Consider the following 17756-nt stretch of genomic DNA (forward strand, 5'->3'; position numbering starts at 1 on the left):
GCTACTGTTTTATGCACATGCAGTCAGGGTGATGACCAGGACTGCCCTTATTTATAAAACTGCTAAACCCAAGCCTTGAAGGGAAAAGATAACACCAGCTGCCAATCTTTTGGTTGTATAAGAAAGAAGGCCTGGAAGAGAATGCTTTCTCTGGATCAGTTCTATCAATGCTGTGTACCTGAAGTTACCTAGTACCCTGCCAGTAAGAGACCACCATTTAAAGTTCTTTTGATATTGGACAATGTCCCTGGCCACCCAGAATCCCATGAGCTCACCACCAAAGGCACCAAAGTAGTTAACTGCCCTCAAACACAACATCACTAATACAGCCTCTAGATTAGGAGGTCATAAGGACCCTTGAGGCTCATTACACACAGTAGTCTGCAGAAAAGATGGTTATTGCTATTAAAGAGAACCCCAATAGCAAGAACAACATGGAAGTCTGGTAGAATTCCAGTACTGAAGAGGCCATCATTGTTACAGAAAAAGCTAATCCATCGGGCCCAAAACATATTCCTGCTAGAGAACACTGTGTCCAGATATTGTGCATGAGTTCATAGGATTTACAGAGCCAATCAGAGTAAAGGGTTTCAAGATAAAGATCTTGGAGAAATTCAAGAGCTAACAGATACCACATCAGAAGAAATAACAGAAGATGGCTTGATAGAGATGAGTGCTTCTGAACCAGTGCTGGACAATGAGGAAGATGACGTAGAAGAAGCAGGGCCAGAATACAAACTGACATTCATTATAATTTTAACATATTCTTTTCTCCGGCTTATGAGATTACAGTATATAATACATATAAAATACAAAATATGTGTTAATCTACTGTTGGTTATGGTAAGGCTTCCAGCCAACAACTGGCTACTAGTAGTTAAATTTTTGAGGGAGTCAAAAGTTGTATGTGGATTTTTGACTATGCAGGGGGTTAGCACCCCAGCTCCCATGTTGCTCAAGGGTCAATTATGTTTTCAAAAACGAATTGCATTAGTCTGTTTTCACACTGCTATAAAGATACTACCTGAGGTGGGGTAATTTATAAATAAAAGGTTTAATTGACTCATAGATCTACATAGCTGGGGAGGCCTCAAGAAACTTATAATCATGCCAGACAGCGAAGGAGAAGCAAGCACCTTCTTCACAAGGCAGGAGGGGAGAGAGCATGCAGGGGAAGCACCAGACATATATCAAACAACCAGATCTCCTGAGAACTCACTATCAGAAGAACAGCATGGGGGAAACAGCCCCCATGACTCAATCGCCTCCCACCAGGTCCCTCCTTACTATGCGAGATGAGATCTGGGTAGGGACAAAGCCAAATCATATCAGGAATTAAGGCAACTTATTGGTTGAAGTTAAGTGTAAAACAAGTAACTCAAAACCCTGTATGTGGGGAAATGATAACAAACCCATTTGTTAGCTATTTAAACAGAAACTCTTTCTTTCCTCCCAACATACAACCCAGTGATACTGGTTAGGCTCCAAATAACAAAACCACCAACTATAACTGTCATTACTAATAAAACAAACTGTGTCTTGAACAATAAAAAAAAAATCATGTTTTCCTCTTTTGGTCTCAGTCATATACTACTAACAGCTAATTTGGTCAACTCTTTAGGCAATAACTCTTAATCACACCACTTAAAAAAGATGTGTTTACACTAGAGGATGAAAAAAGAGAATGAAAAGAGAAAAAACCCAAGAGATTATTGTAAATTCAAATGGAAACATTCCAGAAGTTTTCTTCCACAAATCAAAACCAGTACATAGTCTTCTAAAGTGATTACTGGCTTGCTTATTTTGACTGTTTACAATGCTTTTTGGATCACCGTAGAAAATGATCTTTTATTTAAACCTTGTTTAAATTTATGTAATGTTTAAATGTTCAGAGATGTAATCAGAAAGTTACAAAACTACCTTCTATTCCCATTAAAGTGTTTCATGTTGCAGTTCTTTTAACTCTGTAATTTTAATTCAAATTATAAACACTAATTTTTGCCAATTTATTTAACTTAAACACTTGTAAACAGGGTTCCTAGTATAAAGATCTGTAGATTAATCCATGTAGCAAACTTAGTATTAATATTCAATATACTGCATATTTGCATAGCAAGTTTGAAGAGCAAGTATAGAATTACATTCAATTGAGAGTGTTTTACAATCAAGACAAAACACTTCAGAGGTATAACTGCCGTATTTTTCTTATTGTACATAAAATGGTTTAGTTAGAAGGAATGTAATGACTTTATAAATGTGAAGAGGAGGATTCTACCCTCAGATTTTCCATTTCCAAAATTTAATATAGCAACAGCTTTTAGGTTCCATATGTAGTATATTTTCTCTATCTAACTATATACAAAACCATAATTTCTTAAACATTTGGCAGGCTTAATAGATGGTAGAGAAAAACCCAGTCTGTGCACTTAAGGTAGCAGTCTAATAGAACAGAGAAAAACATGCTACTCTATCTTTACTTCCAAGAATCTTATTAAATTTATCCTAAGAAAATTATCTTCCAAGATGAAGTTCTGACAAATATCCACTAATCCTACACTCCCCCACCACACACACAAAAAACCCCACGAATGATAATTAAGTAAAGGGATTCCAAGGTCAGCAAATATACTTGTATTTTCTTTTCTTCATCCCTAGTTGTAATACTTAGAAGAAAATTTCAACATGTACTGCATTTGGAACTCTTTTAGGTACCCTCAGTAGGAAGAGAACCTACACATAAGACTCAATGATTACATACTGTTTTAGTTAGCAATTTAAGCTCTGATTTACCATCAAAATTATTTTTATTGTAAAAGCAGTTCTTTACATTAGTCTGATATAATCACATGATTTTATCAGAGGAATTTATAATCAACCAATTTACTGGTCAACAGGGACTGCAAAACAATACAGCTTTTAAAATTATCTAGCCTCACTCAGCTTAAATGCAGAGGGTTGGCGGGGGGGCGGGGGATGGAGGTAGGTGGACCAAGCTGTTAATGGGACTATCTAATAGCCTACAATCATGAAACAGATATCTCCTTTTCACGTAGCTCTGTATTATCAGTGTAACTATTCACTATTCACCATACACCTTTTAAAATGTTGTAACATTAGCCATCCTTCTAAACACCTACTGAAATATAAGGCCTGTGTACAGTGGGTTGGCTGGGGATAAGTAATTCATTACTGAAAAGGTCTTTAAAGTTTATTCATTAAGCCTTTCATCATTATGAAGAGCAATCTGCTGTCATGATTCATCAAGAACCTCCAAGAGCATCGTCATCTAACTTCAAGAATGATTGCACATATATAAATGACATTTTAGCTTGCAGACAACATATTATAGTGTTAAAAGTCCCTCCAATAAATAAATAAAAGGTAAATGCTGTATAATTTACCTTTAAGCAAAATTTTACTTTATAATGTTTCACCTTTAGTCTTTGCTTACTATCTATATTTATGAACAAATAATTTGGGAAATAGATTTTAAGTCAATTAAATTATCTCAAAACACAGAACGTCATTAGTGCCAGCAAGATTAACAGAATTCAGTTAATCCCAATACCTGAAAGCAGGAAGGATGGTGGTCTTTTCTCTTATTCTTCCATTATTTTCCAAATAACGTGTAAAGCCCAGGTCACCTCCACAGTAGCCCACTGCTGTGAGGCACCAATCTTTGTAGTATGGGCAGAGAAATCAGGGTAGGAAACACAGCAGACAGCCCTCTGAGGTTCTTCCTCTAGAAACACAGACTCTAAATGCACAAGTGGAAATAACGCACTGGGAGAAGAAGTTTCCAACAGATGTAATCTACTCTTGTGCCATAATTATTAAAATCATTAATGAGTGAGCTGCTGACTCTCCAAATTATCGTAATCGACCAATTAACTTTAACAAATCCGTCAAGCTTTTCTTGAAGTTAGGCGACATTCTTGGAGGTTCTTTGATTATTCATGACAGCAGACTGCTCTTCATAATGATGAAAGGCTTAATGAATAAACTTTAAAGACCTTTTCAGTAATGAATTACTTATCCCCAGCCAACTCACTGTACACAGGCCTTATAATTCAGTAGGTGTTTAGAAGGATAGTTAATGTTACATTTTAAAAGGTTTCTGGTGAACAGAGAATAATTATACTGGTAATACAGATAGAGGTACCTGAAAAAATAAAGTTCCTCTTTATTTCAAAGTTAGGACTCTTTGTATCACTGGCATTAAACTGTTCAATCACCTAGTGATACAAGGTAATCGATGGTGGTAGATAATATTATTGTTCCCAATTAGTTGCTGCTTCCTCCTTCTAAGAGGATTATTTGTCACTGTCTGTTGCTAAGTGACCTGAAGTACTTTTCTCTGAAAGGGGCCTACTTCCTTGCCTCATTGACATCAGATTCAGCCAGAGAAATACAACTGGGAGTGACATTATGCTAGCTCCTAGCAGAAACTTGAAGTGCCACTGTCTGGTTTGGCCAGAAGTCTTGTTCTTTTCCCTCTCCTATGAGAACTGCACATTCCAGGCAGAGGCTACTCCTTCAGCCCAGATCTTAAAATAAAAGAGACACGTGGAGCACACCTGCAGCCGAAATGTAAGTTACAAGGGCGGTAAGCTTTGGGCTGGGTGTGTTGGGGAGAGAGGTATGGTGGCAGTGGTGTGCTCCAGTACAGCCAAAAAGAGGGTACATTGTTTTTAGAGACGTTAAAACATTCCCAAATTCCTTTTTGCCATCACCACATGCAGGCAAATCTGAACAATGTCAGTAGTCACACACTCCTCCTACCCACAGGATGGGCTGTTCTCATCGCCCCCTTCTTGAGTACCACTGTGTACAGGACTGAAATGTCAGGGTTGTTGGTTACTGCAGCAAGCTGGCAAAGGGGATTAAAACCTAATATTCTGGCTGGGGCTGTATGTTGCTTGTGCCACATGTACTCTATTTGATCTTCCTATTGAGAGCAGTCTACATTTTCCTCTTGTGTCTTCCCTCATGCTATCCAGTAACTCTGACCTTAACAATGTAAGCTGCACACGGAGGAATCTCCACATACGCAGACTTCATGTTTCCTATGAAAATTAATGCTTAAGAAGATTACTGAAACTGTGTCCACTCAATACCAATAATTTAATCTTGGGAGGCTTGGATTAGTATGAACAAAAAGTGAGGGCCCCCAACCAATCCTACCTCGTTTTCTACAATTTTAAACAAGGTTTGCATGAATACAAATTAGTCACAGTACTCACATTTATAATTTAAAATTTTATCACAGCTGTGCAGAGAAGCTTTGATTGTTGATTCAGAAGGCTGCTCTACTTCCATGAATTTGCTTTACATTCATGCCACGGATATTCCTGTTTCGCTTTCCATATCAAGACAGACTTTCATATAGTAAGGATGATTTGTAAATAAATCTGATTATTCAAGCTGGTCCTACAGCTGATCGTCAACCTTTGCTTTCATCTTAATATCCTAGCACAACTAGTATGGTTTAGCTATCATCTACCAATTACTATTCCCCAAACACAGTATTAACTTTCCCATTATAACACTACATCTATACAGCTTACACTTCATATCAGTCTCAAAGTTACCATGTCCTTTCATTCAAGTATAATCTTTTCTACACCTACTTCTTCCCTCTTCCAGGGTCTACTCTACTCTAGCAGAATGAGTTGTTTTCTTAAGGGAGGGAAGTGGTTAAATGCATAGCTCAGAAGTCAGAAGACTGGAGTTTAAATCCTGCCTTGGGTACTCACTAGTATCTAACTTTGGAGATGTCATTTTTCTCATTGGCCCCAGACTGTAACGTGCAGATGAAAATGGCACGCAGCTCACAGTGTTGGTTTGAGCATTAAATGAGGAATGCTCCTGAGATGATTAATTAGCATACTGCCTAACATACAGACAACATTCAGTAAACATTCACAGTAAACTATTACCATGTATTATTAATCCTTATGTTCCAACAGTACTTACCACAATACTGAATGTATGTGACAGTAGGTAGTGTGGGAAATCAGTTAGTGCCACAAGAAGGTAGGAAACTGGAAGAAAGAAAAGGAGCAACAAGAGAGTAGGAGAATCAGCGGACACAATATGAATGGTGGAAGGTTGGACCAGGAATGCTGAGCAAGATTTTGATAAGCGTATTCTGGGCAGAGGATAACATAAGCAAAGCGTGTGCAAACACACACAAAAATCCCCCAAATTAAACTTAGTAAGACTTAGTGGTGGTCATCTATTAACCATACAAGACCTTTTTTTGTACTCTGCTATCAACTCTACTGGCTATGATTTTTTTCTATCAATTCTGAACAGATAGCTAGGGGTGTGGGCTTAATGATACTGACTCTTAATTAAAACTCACAGGCTTCATTCCTAACAGAATACTTCTAGGCCCTTCCATCAGTATTTTATCTTTAGACAATTATTTGGATACTATTATAAGAGAAAAAGAAAAATTCAGTGGAAGAGAGAGACTTCTTCCAGGAAGGCTGACATCACTGATGACTGAGAAGTAATAACTAAAAGAAAAAGAAAATTCAGGGAAATCACAAAAACCAGAATATACAAATACAGCTGCATAAGGCAAAGAGTACATAAGGGTAACTGATGTTCACTTGGCTTAAGGAGGCAAGAACATTTATACTTTGAAAGATTTCTGGTCAAAATAATTAAAAATAAAAAGCTTTAGTATTATGGTGGTACAAGTCATTAGCATAATCCTAGATGGCTGATGGGGGACAGCCCCAAAGTGTGCTAAGCAGGTAGGAAAGAGTTTGTGATTAAAAATTTACATACTTGTAATAATTCAAATCATTGAGAATAATTAAGATGTCCAGATGTCTACCCAGACTTTCCAAGTAGTTCAGATAAGAGATTAACTTCAGGATCCTTTAAGTTGTTATTTTAAGGTGTTAAAAGTCACATAAGTTATGATTAAACTACAAGAACAAATAATTAGCATTTTCCCTATTTCCTTTCTGTATTAGATGAGGCACGAAATCTCAATATATGCACAAACTCCAGAATTTACTTAAGATAAAAGGATGAGGTAACTAAACTGCAATAAAACACAAAATGCCAACTGTGAATTTTCTTGGAAGAGTAAACGTATAAAGCATCACTTTACAGCTTTTCCTTAACACCGTTTTATTACATGCAGAGAAATGTCGAAGTAGAACTGTCCCATTTTTAAACACCTAAGAGAGAAATGCTCTAACAGTTCACCGCAGTGTTTTTCCTGTTACATCAAGGAGTAATAAAAGCAGCTTGTGCTGTAGAAATAATTCTCCCTACATTCCCAGTAACAGATCCCACTGGAAGAACAATGTCAGCTCACACAGCAACAGTTAAATAATTTTTTCCTCCTTAGCATTAAATTCAGTTTCTTTATATGAACAGTTCTGTCATGGATATTCACGTGTTCATGCCTGACAAGAAAACTGCTTTTATCAAAGGAAAGGTCAAAGGTGAGGTTCCGCACACACATAGAGCCCCTTTATAACCATAAAAGAGAACAAAAAAGTGATGTAAAACTCATCTCCCCAACTTCAATGAAGAGTTTAAATGGAGTACCAAGCAAATTAGCCACTGATCTTCTGAAGATGAAACTAGATGCTATAGGCAGGGTCCAACTATTTTTATATTGGATCAACAGCTGTCACTCCACATTGAGATTCAAAGGCACAATAAAAACAAAAAAGGCATTTATTATGTCTTCCATTTTATACATTCTAAATTCTAGTAATATTTAAAGTAGATTTTCAGATTTAAAGTGCCCATTTTGAATTTGCATTGAAAATTAATTTCCTAATTAGTTCCCAATTCAAGGGAAATTAAGAAAGTGACCCAAATAAATTATTCTTAAAACCCAAGTATAAAAATAAAAGATGAAGAATCAATGAGGAAAACGATGGTTAGGGAGAAAATAGAGGACAAATGCCCTGATGTTTGAACACTTAAATAATTATGTATTATTATGAAAGACCTGACTCCTAACATATTTGACATATTACAAAACAAATGTTACACAGCCTTCATCTAATAAGAGCTAGTTTTTTCTTCTGAAATTAAGGAAAAACGATTCAAAAAGTTTAAGTTCTGTATTCCTTAAGCGTCTACTTTTCAAAATACATTTCTTTTTACCTGTGCAGTAGGTTCGCATGTTTTGAAGTAACCTCATTGAAAGTGCCATGATACGATTTCTGAAGACCCATGCCCACAGGGCACATTCTGTCTCCATGTAAAGACCTTTGTTCTGCCACAGCTCAGATGACCTGCTTGGAAAGTTCTCCATTGTACTTAATAGGAATTAAGTTTCCCTCTTTGAAGAGGTCCATTTACGTACTGCATTTCACCTCACCCGTATCCTCTTATTAGAAGTTCTGTGGGAACCCTGTTGCTTGATGACTCTGCAGTTCCTATAAGGTTCCTGAAGTTAGATTCTGTGATGTTCTCCCTCAGTATTAACTACAAAAATCTCATTTACATAGGGTGGCTTAGATGCATTTCTCACAACCAGACTCCTTAGGATACTATGTCAAGGAGTACAATAACAGTTTTGTTGTTTGACAGAGACAGAGGGTTAGTAAGAAAAGATGACTCTGTCTATATCAGACAGAAAATATTATTTATAAAACATGGCGGTTTAAATTTAAAAACTTAAAATTATATTTCTTCATGAAAGAAATGTTATAAATGATCAACCTTAACATTTTTACAACCTGTTCATAAAATTATTAAATTTATTTTTAATGATGATTTTCAAGTAAAACTGACTTGTGAAAAATCTCTTTTAATCCTACAAAACATGTTGGATGATTATAGGTCAGGAAGAGGGCACCAGTACAATTAAAAAGGTAAATTCTGGGTCACTGGATATATCAAATATAAAGTGATAAGTTCATTAAGTAAATACTTTGGCACTGAAAATTAAAATCATGAACCTATACTAGTGCCCTTTAAAAAATTATATTTAATTACTTTAAGTCCTAAAAGTAAATTGTTCATTTCAAAAACAAAAACAGATAGTTAACAGGCTATTTCACTGGACAGAAGCAATTTTCTTAACCATCCTCAAATCATGAAACTAAATTTTGAACATGTTACAGCATATAGGTAGTTTCACAAAGCTTATTTGTAAATACTCATGACAGCTGTTTCTATTCAATAATACGGGTGGTTTGAATTGGTCAGGTAGGATAGCAAAAGCTCGTTTTTCCATTTGCCCTCCATGTAAGATAGAGATCTATTGAATTCTGATGATCCAAGACTATTCAGCAATCTTAAGCGCACCTCCCGACCCCCAACTTATCAAGTAATAACATGGTTATCTCACAATTTTTTTAAGATGGATCTACAGTGTGTTCTATAATGTATTTGGTCAACAAAAAGTCACCGAGCACCTACACTATGCCTGGCACTGCTCTAGGAACTGGCAAACAGTAGGTGACAAAAGACAAAAATCCTGCCATCACAGAGCTTACTACAGAGAGAGAGAGATAATATAGAAAACAAGTAAATACACAGTATGAATCTAGTACCCAGAATATATTAAAAAACTCTTATAACTCAATAACAAAAAGACAAACAACCCAATTAAAAAACAGGTGAAGGACCTGAACAGACGTTTATCCAAAGAACGTCTAGAAGCGGACAACAATCACATAAAAAGATGCTCATTAGTCATTAGGGAAATGCAAATCAAAATTACAATTACCACTTAACACCCACTAGGATGATTATAATAATAATTTTAATGATCCAGTATTGGCAAAGATGTGGAAAAATTCAGTTTTCAAACTCTGCCAATTATTTTGATAATGCAAATGAACACGGGCCACAAGCTTCGACTTCTAAAGGAAAGTAGGTTAGGAATAAGGGTAGAGAAGAAAAGAAAAAACAACTCAATAAGAAAATCAAGTCAAATTTAAATAAACATAATTCACAATAAAACCAAAGTTGAAATGTCAAAGATTTTTTTTTCTGAGAAAGAAAAATGCTATAATTTTAAAACTTAGCCAATATACTACACTACTTTCATCATATTTAATCGCTGAGACCTTAGTTCATCCTGTATATAAATATACCAAAATATATTTTTTGAAAAATTTACTTACAAAATTCAGAAAAAGGAGCCAAAGCCATCAACCACTTGCCATCACAGTATTTTCAGTGCTAGTCATGAGACTATGTATAGATTAATATTTCTGAAAATTTTGGAAGTGATATTCACTTCTAACACAACACAAACACAAATTACTCCAAAACTGCAATGTATTTAAAGCAGTGGTATATGTATTTGAATGTCACTGATTAACAATACTTTTAAATCATGAAAAATGAATAGAACTCAAAACTGCTACTATTTAAGAAAATGTCAATTTGTGGCTTCATCTTACCTATAATATAGTTAACATTACTCATAATTTTTGCCCAAAGCCATTAATTTGCTTCAGGAAAAAAAAATAACATATGTGCATTTTCTCCTTATTACTAGGGTCTAATACACGAAGCTTTCATTCCTACAAAAATTTAATTACATGTGTATAGAACATATAAAGATAGTACTTATAACCTAAAACTTCAGAATAAAACTTTCTAATTAGATGCTTAATTCAGTTTTCCATGTACATTTGCAATAATGCTTAATTTTTCATTTTTTACATTTTTTTATTATTTTTATTTTTTTTGAGATGGAGTCTTGCTCCTTTGCCCAGGTTGGAGTGAAGTGGCACAATCTCAGCTCACTGCAACCTCCGTCCCCTGGGTTCAAGTGATTCTCCTGCCTCAGCCTCCTGAGTAGCTGGGATTACAGGTGCCCACTACCACGCCCGACTAATTTTTGTATTCTTAGTAGAGATGGGTTTTGCCATGTTGGCCAGGCTGGTCTCGAACTCCTGACCTCACGTGATTCACCTGCCTCGGCCTCCCAAAGTGTTAGGATTACAGGCATGAGCCCCTGCGCCCGGCCAATTCCTGATTTATTCTATAAATTTCAATGTTCTATAATTTCTGGGAAATAGTATAATTATCCCTTCTCCATTATTCATGTGTTAAATATTACTCACAACATCTTTTACTTTATTAATTCACTTAACACATTATCTTTTTACCCCATACAGAAGGTTAAATTCAATACAGCTTCTGATATTTCACTCTGTCTTAGCTATCACATTTCTACCTTCCTATCCACGCAATATTAGAAAAGTTTTAAATTCCTCTATGGACTGGTTCCTTTGGCATAAAGAATAGATGTGGGTCAAAGGATTCTGACAGCTCTCACTAGTGCTAAATTTAAATTTAAAAACTAAGCAGTTTCTACGTGGTGCATCAGTCTACATAATAGATTGTCTCCCATCACTGCTCTTTGGAGGGAAATACAAAAAGAAAGTGATGTCAGAGAAGCTACAGCATAGCTCTCCACATGCCTGTCTGAGAGGTACCTCTTATTTCCCCAATCCCACTTATTACGTGATGTGCATATAGTGAACAAATTGCTTTAATAACAAGCAGTTACATTCAACAACAGCAGAGCTGCTAAGTACACATTTTCTAAAGCTCTAAGATCTAAATCATTAGCCACACCTATCTTATTAGACATCTCTACCCCTCCGTTGCCAATCCAATCCATCACCCAGTCCTGTCATTCTACCTCAGGAGTAAATCTCTGAAATCCATGCACTTTATTCCTCTCTACCTCACTATTCTGGACCAAATTGTACTCTTTGCTTACCTGAAATAGAACTAGAGAAGTCTTTTTTACCTATTCCCTGGGTTATCCTTCAATATATCCATTCTGCACAATTAGCCAGAGTTATCTTTTACAAATGTGAATTTAATCCTGTTCCCTTCCTTCCCACCTCCCCCAAAACTACTCCCACTACCAATTTTTAACAAGTCTAGTTGTCCTAACTCGTAATATCAAAGAGTAACATGGCCTGCTATTCTTCCAGCCTCATCTTACACCTTGTCCCCCTAATTCTCAGTGCTCCCTCCAGCCCTTGTTTTTCAGTTTGTTCTCACCCCAGTTCATCTGTCTGTCTGTCCTTTCTTCAGGCATGAATTTGCTCTATTTGTCATGTAGAGAATGCTCTTTCCCCTCTCTTCCTCTGGTTTAATCTGATACCTCAGGTTCTCATTTTAGGCATCAATTTTTTAAGTAAACATCCCAATTTTCCAAAACTACAATAAATTCTTACAGCATTATGGACCTGTGCTTTGTCAGCACTCATCACACTTGTAAATTTATGTGATTATTTATATATCCTTGAGTAACTCAAGGAGAATGTCCGCCTCCATTAAGAACAGACCCATATCCATTTTTGCTCACCACTGTATTCACAAACACCTGGCATAATGCCAGGCACATACTGTAATCCAGTAAAAAGCTCATAAATGAGTATATGAATGAACGAAGACACCTGCAACTATTACCACCTTCACCGCATAAGGCACACAAAGAATTCCACTGTTCTTCACAGGCATTTCACAATGCCAAATTACAGACTGCCTTAAAAATTATGCAAATAAAATATACTTTTTTACTTAATTGTAACCAGAACAAAGAAGTCAGCACATGAAATACACCAACAAACATATCAGTTTTATAAAAGAAGACATAAATATTTACAAGGAACTGCTGGGGAAAAATTAAAACAATGTTGTTTCAGGCCACTGAATGTGTAATAAAGCAAACTCACCAAAACTCAAAAAAAAAAAAAAAAAAAAGAAAAAGAAAAAAGAAAAACCCACAGCCAAAACTGCTTGCTCAAATGCAGAAATGTTAAAGAAGGAATGGCCGAATAATGGTTCTTGTTATAATTTTAAGAAGAGCGAAATTTCCAGTATTTTTTATGTGGTGAAGACTATATGAACATCAGTTTATATTTAACAAATCTAAAACAGGACTCAATAAATGTGATCAAGTATTATTGTTCTTATTTACCATTTAGGTGAACTTCCAGCTTTGTTTTACTTTTATTTCAAGGGGAAAAAACAACTCTTCACTGGTAACTCCTCTTAAAGGTAACATCTCAAACAATCCAAATTCGACTACTCTAAGAAAGTATCTATAGATACTACACAATGAAGCATCACAATGAGTCGTGTAAAATATTCTTAGGGGATATAAATGTCACTGGAACCCAAATGCGGGAAATTTGTACAAAAGTTTTATTCATTCAACTAATAATTCCCCCCACCCCTAGTGTGCCAGACTGTATACCAGATCCTGAGACTACACAGGTAAGTCTCAAAACAGTAACAATTAGTATAAAATTCAAGAGTTCTACACCCACATGGCAGGAGTTTTTGTGTTTTTCTCTTAACTCCATGTCTCTAATTCAACACGTTATTGCACATGACAGGGACCTATGAATAAAAAGGTGGGCGAGAGACAGCCCCTGCCCTAGACAAAGTTCACTGGCTGCCATGGGACACGCAGAAAACAGTATGGGAATTAGAAACTGTGTGCTGTGTGACACATGCGACAGCACAATGGGCGAGTGCTATGGGAACCACAAAAGTATCAGGACAGGTAGGAAGAGTGTACGTCATAAAAAGAAGGGCCTATTTCACTCTTGGGAACTCCCTCAACATCACTAACTTTTTCAGATAATGTCCTCAGACTCACAGCTCATTCGACACTGTTCCTTGTATTATACCTTCTGTGAAATCTCTCCTACTGTTCTGACAACAAAATCATTTCTTAAATATCAATTATAAAATTTAAGATTTAAAATATTGTCATCTTTTATATTCAACACTTTTAGTTTCATATAATTAGTTTTCCTTAAAGAATAAGGTTGCAGACAAACATGATTAAAAATTGGTTTGAAAATACATTTTTGTGTGTAAGTCAGAATTTTCTTTTATGGTAATTTATAAAATGAAATCCTCACTCAGGAATTAGTAATTGTCAGTTTTTGTAGTTCACATTGTGCTTTTTAACTTCCTCTCTCTACTTCAGGAAGGAAATAAATAGCAAAAGCTTTCAAACTAAATGCAGTGTATCAGTAACTCTGTACTTTTAGCATTTAATTTTAAAGCTTTCCATGCTTGAGAAAAGGCAATTATGTATCTTGCTCTATAACCCCTATCTGGACTTTTGCCAACACAATAAAAGTAAATACAGTAATACATAATTACATTCACGAAACTTAGCATTGTCAATTCAGACTAGAGTATAATTTATACCACTTGTACTTTCTACAGAAACAAATAATAAATATTGACTATACATGCTCAAAAAGCTCAAGGAGTAATCAGGAAAGCACATCACAATGAAGAAACCTCAAAAATACAATTCTGTATCTTCCTACGAACATTCAGCAACCTATCAAGTTACCTATGATCCCAGAGATGTTTAATGTATGTTTCTTGAATACTAAAAATGATGATGATGATGATGATGACGATGACCACAGCTAAAATTTACTCAGCATTTAACTTGTACTAGGCACTGCTAAATATTTTGTATTTAAGCCTGACAACAATTCTAAAAGCTAGGTACTATTATGAATCCCTATTTTAAAGACACAGGAAAGGGGGCTGAGAGATGTTAAGAAGTGGCAAGGCTGGGATTAAAACCAAAGTCATCTGAGGCCAAAGCTCTTAACCACTCAATTGTGGAAAAACATGATATACAGATTATAGTTGAGATTTAAAAATAGCTTTGTTATAAGAATTTTGAAATAGAAATATTCAGATATGGTGGGGCACAGTGGCTCACGCCTGTAATCCCAACACTTTGGGAGGCTGAGGTGGGCAGATCACTTGAGGTTAGGAGTTTGAGACCAGCCTGGCCAACATGGCAAAACTGTCTCTACTAAAAACACAATTAGCTGGGTGTGGTGGCATGCACCTGTAGTCCCAGCTACTCGGGAGGCTGAAGTGGGAGAATCGCTTGAACCCAGGAGATGTAGGTCGCAGTGAGCCGAGATTGTGACATTACACTCTAGCCTGGGCAACACAGTGAGACTCCATCTCAAAAAAAAAAAAAAAGAAAAAAGACAAGAAAAGAAATATTCAGATATATTTCAGCTATTTCAATATTGTAATCAGGTATATATTAAAATTGTGGGAAGTATTCCATCTTAAAAGAGCATTTGACTTTAATACCATTGAATTATTAATAGATTTTAAAATTTTTTCAAAGGAGATGCTGTAATTAAAACATTTTATATCATGTATCATCTAAGTTAAATAAATCTTTTATCCTACTTACAAAAAAGGCAATCTAAAACTTTAAAATTCAATTGTTTTCTCCATAACACAAGTGATTTCCGAAAAAAAATCAAAAGCTAAAGCTCTAAAGAAAGAAGAAGAAATTATAACTAAATCATGATAGATTTTGATTAAAAGATTCCAGATTTAGAGCACAAAAACAGTTATGTTCTTCAGTACTAGTTTTTGAGATTTTTGAACAATTCATTTGTTGTGGGAATAGACTGAAGTCTGCACAAAGATCCAAACCAAATATGAACTTATAATACTTGTTTGCCTGATGTCATAACTTAAAAAAAAAATCCTGCTATAAGCATACCTTGGCAAAAAATACGGTGAGGTGAGTCTCACTGCCAACAATCCAAATAGGGAATTTTGGAGATTTCAAGTAAGAACCAACCTAGAACAAATGTAGCAAAATAAAACAAATAAACAAATTAAAAATTTATACTGCCTCTTATTTGCCCATAAATATCTGAAGCATAAAGTGTCCAATTTGTATTTAACTGAAATAATGTATTGTGCCCGAGCACTTCACCCATAGAGATCAAATGCTGAATGTAAAAATGAGTGTTAGAAGACTGTCAGTACTGAGCTTATATTGTGCTTTGACATTAAAACAACAACAATATAGATTTAACACAGCTGGAGATAACTATTTAGCCCTAAGAGTCATTCTCAGGTTTTGCTAAAGTTCCTAGATAAAATGACCACTTCTTAGAATTTCAGCATGAAACCTCACACCCTAAAACTATAAACTTGATGATAATAACTTTATAAGGAAAATAATTATAGCTTACCAAATGAGTAGATTTATGAATAACCAAAGGGAAAGAACATCTTTGCTCCCAAATAATCAAGAAAAATTACAATTTAAACCATTTAAGTATGTAAGTGTCCTGTTATTTGACCCTTCATGATAGAAGGTAAGTTCAAAGTTTCACAATATGAACAGTCTCTTTAAAATGTATAAAAAGCTGTATTTGTACTCTGCTCTCAAGGTTACATAATCTGTGAACATTACCATACCAAAAACTTGAGAACACGATTGTGTGTGTGTGACTGAGAAAAAAAAAGTTTAATACTAAACAAACAGAATAGACTTATGAAACCCAACACATTCACACCACTCAATTCCACTCTCATAGGAAGACAGAAACTTTAACTTAAAAATGATGAATCTTACCAATACAATTTGCTGCATTTTCCTTTTTCTTACAGACTGCCTGTAATTGGGGAATTCCAAGTGGCTGTTTGTGGCAGTCAGGCCAAAAATTCTTTCCTAATCAGCCAGCAGCCCCTGCTTCAACCACCACCCTGGCCCTGTGGAATTTATTCTTATCACTAGGAGGGAAGTGGAAAATAGGTACTCTTTTGTATCCATGGACAGAGAAACTAGTATTTTTGTCTTATGATGGGAGGGATGAGTTAGATGTGCTAATGTGGCAATGTTGAGCCAGTAAAGTAGGAAGGATGGTTTGGGAACAGCAGAGGAGAGTAAAAGAAAAGGAACAAAGAAAGAGGGAAAGATAAAATCACAGTTCCAGAGTGGACGAGGATTTTAGAGGTGAGCTGTGCAAGTCCTTCAATTTATACATAAGGAACCAGAGAAATACACAGGATCTGTGCCTGGTCTCATCTCAGGCAACTAAATAGTACAGAGCTAGAATTAGGACTTAAGTTTTCTGACTTCTATCTACTCTGATGGATTTCCATCACATCACATGGTGCCTCGTGTGGTGAAGAGATTAGATATTAACCTTCCTTTCAGAAAAAGTGTGTATTTAAATTAAGGTAGAAGTAAAAAAACAAAAACAAAAAAAAAACAAAGGATAAGATCAAAGAATAAATGAATGCTAAACTCATGAAATGTTTTATAATAGTAAAAATATATTGAACGCATAAATAAGTGTCATCACTTTGAACAACAGTTTGACACTTCCTCAGAAAGTTAAAAATAGAATTACTGTATGACCAGTAATTTCACTCCTGGGTATATACAAAGAGAAATAAAAACATGTTCACAAAAAATTTGTACATCAATGTTTACAGCAGCCCTAGTCATAACAGCTAAAGTAGAAACAACCCAACTGATGAACAGATAAAATTGGTTTAACATACAAAAGAATATTATTTGGTCATCAAAAGGAATGAAATACTAACACATGTAAAAAACAGAGATGAACAATGAAAACACCATGCTAAGTGAAAGGAGCCAGAAACGAAAGGCTATATACTATATGATTCCATTGGTATGAAATGTACAAAAGAGGTAAATCCACAGAGGCAGAAACAGAGTAGTGGTTTCCAGGGGCTGAGTGGGAGGAGCATGTGACTGCTAATGGGTTTAGAGCTCCTTTTGTGGGTAAGGAAAACATTTTGGAATTAGATTGGGGTAATGGTTGCATCGCATCGTGAATATACTAAAAAGCCCTGAATTGTATGCTTTAAAATGGTGAATCTCCTGGTATGTGAGTTATAAATCTATCTTTTTTAAAAAAGTAGAGTCAAAAGTAGCCATAGCCACC

The 17756-nt window shown here is 35.5% G+C and overlaps 1 protein-coding gene across 5 annotated transcripts in view; it reads right to left on the minus strand.

Moving 5' to 3' along the window:
* The window catches only part of MINDY3 (MINDY lysine 48 deubiquitinase 3), an 83084-nt gene that overhangs the window by 23030 nt on the left and 42298 nt on the right, over positions 1-17756 (minus strand). For 4 of the 5 annotated variants that reach the window (XM_019035274.4, XM_055353788.2, XM_055353789.2 and 1 more), the window contains one exon: positions 15548-15628. The exons of the other annotated variant lie outside the window; for it this stretch is intronic. In XM_019035274.4, the coding sequence (XP_018890819.1) occupies positions 15548-15628 (81 nt within the window). The remainder of the gene's footprint in view (positions 1-15547; positions 15629-17756) is intronic. 5 annotated transcript variants of the gene reach the window in all.

Source organism: Gorilla gorilla, chromosome 8, assembly GCF_029281585.2.
Source record: "Gorilla gorilla gorilla isolate KB3781 chromosome 8, NHGRI_mGorGor1-v2.1_pri, whole genome shotgun sequence".
NCBI lineage: Eukaryota > Metazoa > Chordata > Mammalia > Primates > Hominidae > Gorilla > Gorilla gorilla.